This window comes from Panicum virgatum, chromosome 1N (assembly GCF_016808335.1).
Source record: "Panicum virgatum strain AP13 chromosome 1N, P.virgatum_v5, whole genome shotgun sequence".
Classification (NCBI taxonomy): Eukaryota; Viridiplantae; Streptophyta; class Magnoliopsida; order Poales; family Poaceae; genus Panicum; species Panicum virgatum.
This window is the reverse complement of record NC_053145.1, coordinates 11841739-11848155: the sequence shown is the minus strand read 5'-3', so window position 1 is coordinate 11848155 and position 6417 is coordinate 11841739. Positions and strand designations below refer to the sequence as shown.

At 48.4% G+C, this 6417-nt stretch overlaps 1 protein-coding gene across 1 annotated transcript; it reads left to right on the top strand.

Moving 5' to 3' along the window:
• Nucleotides 1-3670: 3670 nt before the first annotated feature.
• Nucleotides 3671-5749, top strand: LOC120655162 (CASP-like protein 5A2). The gene is made up of 4 exons (XM_039932903.1): nt 3671-4181; nt 4808-5037; nt 5147-5282; nt 5452-5749. The coding sequence occupies exons 2-4, from the start codon at nt 4925-4927 to the stop codon at nt 5632-5634; spliced, it is 432 nt and encodes a 143-aa protein (XP_039788837.1). The 5' UTR covers nt 3671-4181; nt 4808-4924; the 3' UTR covers nt 5635-5749.
• The last annotated feature ends 668 nt before the right edge of the window (nt 5750-6417 follow it).

The following is a 6417-nucleotide window of genomic DNA, read 5'->3' as shown; positions in this document are numbered from 1 at the left end:
ATTGGTTTTGCCCGTCGGGAAGAACTTCGAGAGGAACGCCTTGGCACATTTGTCCCAAGTATCCACAGCAGCCTTGTTAGCATAAAACCATTGCTTCGCTCTCCCCAAGAGAGAAAACGGAAACAGACGGAACCAGATTGCATCTTGCGATACTCCCTTGATAACAAAAGTACTACAGAGCTCCAGAAACTGCTGGAGATGAGCGCTGGCATCCTCATTGGCCCTGCCACAAAATGGGCTGGCCTGCACCATCGTAATGAGACCCGTCTTGATCTCGAAATTTTCTCCTCCGATGTTAACCTCGGGTCTGGTCGGGACTTGGCTAGCAGACGGAGCAGAGTAATCACGGAGTGTCTTCTGGGCCATAGCTCTAGGAGCTGACGACGATGTGATGACTGAATCAACTGCCGAGAGTGATCTCCGAGGTGATATGAGACGAGCTCGCGTCCTCCTCAAAAGTGACTCTGGATCGGAATGAAAGTTTTGCGGCAAATCGAAACCAATCATACACTACCTTGTTTTCATATCAATGAAGATAAAAAACAAAGCCAAGTTAGCCTGTTTAGCAAGCGAATACCAATTTCAATTTTGTTCACAACTCTGTCTATATATTTCACTCTGTGTCTTCCCTAGCAACGGCGCCAAAAATGCTTGTTGGCGCCTACCAACGTCACCTAGCGATGACACCCGCAGACGCCAATTTGGGATGGCAGTATTTCATGAACCACGAATAGATCTGCAAGCGCACGGAATACCGCTGTAGCATTTTACCCGGGAGTATACCGGGGTGTCATTTATATTTCTGCAGGGAAGGCGATGAGTGAGAGAATATATAGATTAGTTGGTGAGCTCTATCTAGATTGGATATTCTCATGCATAAACAGGGGTAAGATAATAACATGGTAGGAGGTAGTGTGACACACACACAAAATAATCTCTTGGATAAAAGAATAAAGGTTACTTTAGGCCGGGAGCAAGGTAAAAGTCAGAGCTCGAGTCAGCTGTGCTAGGCTAGCTATATCTACACTTTCTCATTAGTTAGCTCGTCAGAGACTAAACTACACAACAGGGAGATCGCTATCGAAGCAACGGGAGGAGTCTGTACACCCCGGCGACTTTATGTACCTCCTACCCCCCCATACCGAACGTGGAGGATTACTAAAAGGCACGGACAGGGCTATCACCACCTGCCGGCTACCTCTACAAACTGTGGGTATAGTTGACATCCAGCAACTTTTAGCTAATCTAGACACCATGTCTACACTAGTAAGGGATACTCTAGTGTCCCGCGCGGAGCCCCCACCCTCCGGATGGACAGACATCACACTAGAGCAATCATATGAATACTGGAGCAGTTGATAGAGTTCTAAGAACAAAAGACTAACCATCTCCAGCACAGGGCGATCATGCAATGCAAGCATTGAATAATAACGCAACCATGACAAGAAGCATATACTCGATAACTCAGAATATACTTCAAGCAGTTATCAGTAACCATAGTCTAATTCTATTACAAATGACCAAATATTATAAGAGAGAGCTAGAGATGAACCCATACCAGACTCTCGAGCAACTCCGGCGACTCGATGACTCGTAGACTTCTCCTAAACTCCACGGGCCTGGCCGCCCGACCAGGTAGGTGGGTCGGCCTACCCGGGCCGCCAACTGCCCCCAACTTTCTAGAGTGGGCTTGTCTTGGTCTCCCCTTGTCCTAAAGTTAAGGCACGGCCTGCCCCAGCTAGGTTTGCTTCAGTTTTTGGGCTTCACTTGGTCCATTTGAGCCTGAATCGGTACTCTGATATTTCCTGTGATTTTGTGTCGGGCCAAAGTGTGTTTGTAACCTGCATATTAGCTTGAAAACACAACTTGCATATTCTAAAAGGTAAAGTGTGATTTAGAAACTTTATTGGATAAGGATGCGTGTAAGAAATACAAACTCTCATGATTTTCTGATCAAGTTGACGCCTGGAAATGGTCGTTTGTGAGCGTCAATAGAGGTGTCGGGTGGCGGCCGGACTCGGGTGCGAGGCCGAGCTAGGCTCGAGCTCGAGGACGATCCCGACACGGGGGGCCCGCCTGACGGTGAGAGCGGCTGAGAGGAAAAAGAGATAGAGCGGGCAGGGAGAGGAGCTGGGCCGACGGTTCGGCCGCGCACGGAGAAGAAAAAGAAAAGGGAAGGAAGGAAGAGGGAGAGAAGAACTGGGCTGGGCCAAAAGAGAGGGAAGGGGAGAGAGAAAAAGAAAAAGATTTTGAATTAAACAAGATCAAACACATTCACTTGAATTTAAATTTTGAGAATTTAAACTCAACTGAACCTAACAATAAAACAATGCAGTGCGGCAAAAATGCAAGACAAAAAGAACAACCTTATTTAATTTAGAAAGGAGCTAGTTATTATATTATTTTTTATAATAAATTTCCTGTAATGATAATAAATGTTGGGAACATTTTAAAATTGCAAGAAAATTGTTGCTTTAATTTTTTCTTATAATCACATCCTGAAATACAACAATTTCAGAGTGTGACAGAGGGGTAACAGAACAAGAAGTCAGTTAATGCTCATTCTTCCAACCAAACAGAAAATAGAGTCATCCATCCCTCCAACCAAATAGAGAGATAGGGTCATTCCATCCTTCTAATCCGGAATGGAACTGTTCCATCCTACTTTGCTCTTCAACCAAATGCACCTTAAATGAATCCGCACATATACCATGAATGATAGTGCAAAGTTAATTATCCCGGACCTAAATGCATGTTACTGTAGCAGCCTGCATGATACCTTTCAATTATTGGTGTTTCACTTTTGCAATATATAGAACACATGATGCAATAATGCATGATGAGCACAATTCGGAGAATACGAACCCAACCTAGCTAGTGTACTTTACATAGCTGCTATTTTGTTCTCAAAGTTCTAATTCCTTTGAAATCAAAGTCGAACTATCCTACTTCGTAGTCGTTGCTAACAGTGTTTCAAAAAGCGGGTTATAATAGCACAATATAGCTGTTTTATTATGGAGCTGCATCTATTGTAACATTTAAGATTTTCTTAATTTCTGCAACAATTTGTGTTTTCATAAATCTTGGGCAAGGTGTGTAATTGACTTAGATCACTAAAAGATTATCTCCTATGACCTTCCCAAATTAAATTCAAATTTTAAATTCAAATTGTCAGGATGATGTAAATGTAGATCGACTTGAATTTTTTTTTTGTGACTTGTATGTGAATTTCCGAAAGCTAACTATCCGGTACTAACTTGTCCATGATCTATCTTACCCAGACCACCAACAACAACACAGACATCTAAGCCCACGCGTGGTCCACGACCAGCAAGGTCTTGCTTCTGCACGCAAAGCCCAGCGGCTCTTGGCCTGCTTCAACAATTGGCAGCCCAGCAGGCAGCCACCGCCGATGCGCTGCTGCTGCCAGCATGCCCCTGTTCATCTTCTTCCTCAAGCCTCTCCGCTCCAACGTGGCCAGCGGGCTCCTCCTCTCCGCTCCACCTTACGCTCACGCCGTGGGAGTGCTAGAGGGCAAGCCCGTGCCATCCTTTCGCCACTCGCCGTTCCAGCTTGGCGTAGCGATCACGCTGCCCGCCGCGCTCGAGGCCGAGCACTGAAACGGTGAAACCTGCCCATTGAAACCGCATTGCACCGGTCTGGACCCTTCCGGGAAGCTTGCTTGCCTGCCACCGCCTGATCGCCTTTTGCTGCTGTGCGCTAGAGTGCTAGTCGCTAGCTGCTTCCTACGAAAACCCACCGGCAGCCTCCACGAGAGAGAAAAGACTGAGGAATAATTGAAGCCAGAGAGAGGGGAGGAACGCTGGAGCTTTCTTGACCTGCTTGCTGCTAGCCAGCCAGGTGTAGCAGGGTTGTGGGGATCGATCGAGCTGCTAGCTCCTGCGCGAGGAGACGAGAGAGATGGATGAGTGAAAGACAAGCGCAGGGGAGGGGCGGTTTTAGTAGCGGCTGCCTGGTGGTTGGACTGAGACAGCTGAGCTACCGGGACGCTGCCCCGGCAACGTCCTTCACGTCGTTGCCCGGCCTGTAGTCTCTCTGTGGCTAGCAGCAAGCAGGTCAAGAAAGCAGGAGAAGCAGGAGCCCGCGAGATCGGGGAGTAGCCGACGCCGACGCCGACGACAACCGACGACTGCCGCCGGGAGCTACTACGTCAACGACGGGTGAGCGCCACCACAAGCTACCGCCTTTTTTTACCTCGCCGCGTGCCGTTGCCCTTGTTTGCCTAGCTAACCGGCCTCGCTAACCCGGAGCCGGGTGCGCCTACGACGAGGGCGACGACACCGAGAGCGGCGAGGGCGCGGTGCCGGCGGCGGCACCGCAGCGGCCGGCGTTCTGGCGCGAAAGCAGGAACGGCGAGTGCGCGGCGGCTGCGGCGGAGGTGGGCGCGGCCGGGAGCAGGCCGAGGACCTTGCGCGCCTTGGCCATGCATGACGGTCTGGAGCAGCGCCTCCGGGCCGAAGGCGAGGCGTATCATCTCCTTCTCGGCGTGGTCCTGGATGAGCTGGAAGCCCATGATCTTGGCGGCGTGGTCCGGATCGAGCGCCTGGATCCGCGTACGTCGCGCTGTGGCGGGTGGGCCGTGGGCACGCGCGAACCGGTCATGCCCGCCGCCGGCCGGAGCACCTCACCTCTGCCGCTGTCCTCGATCGATCGCGCCCCTCTCGGGCACTAGCCGCGGACCAGTCGTCTCTCTTGACGCCGCTAGCAGGCAGCCTCTCGGGCAGTTTTTTTTTTACCCGCAAAAAAAAAATCTGTGTTCACAGTTTTTTCTTAAATTTTATTTCAGGCTGCACAACAATTAGCGTTGTTTTGGTCAGAGGATAGGCGGTAAAAGATGCAGGCAATGTAAGTGGATGGGGGTGCGCAGCAGGTGCCGCCAAATCCGCTGGCTTACCTGTCAGGGATGCCTGGGACGCGGTCTGACCTTGCCCTCCGCGTCGTGCAGTTTGTCAGCGCCACGTTGGCGGTTATCGCCATGACAAGGGCAGACGACTTCTCTGACGCCAGCGCATTCAGGTTAGTTTGCACTTTGCACTAGCACGTGCACTCCTCCATTCATCTTGTTCTTATTTTTCATCACACTATGAAAAGCTAATAAAGGTGAGGGGTTGCTTTTGCCACGCAGCTTCCTAGTTGCAGCATGTTCTCTGCAAACATTGTGGTCGTTTATGCTTGCCGTCTTGGACATAGTCGTGATGGTTAGCCATTACCCTTTACTGGTGGATCACTTGGTGGCATCTAAGGTTATATTTGGAGATGTGGTAAGTAATTTTTCTTATTGTGCTAGTTGTTTTGTTTGGCGCTCATGCATTGTCTCGGCACAATGTGCATGTGCCATCGTGTGTTATTTATATATATCTTATATGATTATTGTGCGTCCTGCAGAGGTTGCATTTTGACCCTAGAAATTGTTTACCTTGGTTTCCACAGATCACCGGTATGCTCACCTTCTGCTCATCGACTGCATCGTGCGGCATGGTCGTCTACCTCCATTACGACATTGAAACATGTGCGACGGAGCACTGCACCCAGTTCCAAAACGCAACAAAAATGGCCTTTATTAGCGTCGCAGCAGTTGTCCCGTCGTTGATAATTAATTACATTAGCCTTTGAGCAATGTGACTGACTGACTGCGTAGCTCGCTTTGATTTAACTACTAGTTGGACAAAACTGTACTGTCCTATTCTCCGGAATATATGCTAGCTCTATGCTGAGTCAATTTACGGAGCAGTTTTAGATGTACATGTACTGCTGATTGAAGCCAAGTCTAATAATTGTTATGTGAACAACTTTACATATTTAACTAGTGTTGACGCAAAAATCAACACACTAGAATCCGAGGGCAAGTGTTCGCCAAGCACGAAAAAGTCAACCAAGCGTGCCAGTCAATTTGACCTGAAATTGACAAGGGAGAAAACAAAGTCAAATACGAGAGCGTATCGGCTGGGATTCCGAATATCTCTCAGATGGGCATATCAGCAAGCTTTGCCGATACTATGGACGACAAAACGATATTAAATACAAACGCGTACTAAAAGAGCGCATCGGCAGGATCAGCCGATGCACTAAACGACAAAACCAGCTTTGAACAGTCGATTCCGTATGTATAACAAGATCTAAGCTACGAATGTGTAACTCAGATGATGTGAGCTAAAAACAGATCTAAACTGGCTCTTGAGATAACACAAGTGTTACTCCAAAACCTAAAGCCGATCTAGTATGTTTTTAGATGTGATAATGGCCAAAAAGCATAGGAAAATCTACAGATCTAGCCGATATCGATAATTGGTGAATAAATCTAGACGAGACGACAGCAATGCGCCCGGAAGTCAAAGCCTAGATAAACTCGATAACTTTTGAATAGATTTGAACGAAGCCACAGCGATGTGCCCGGTA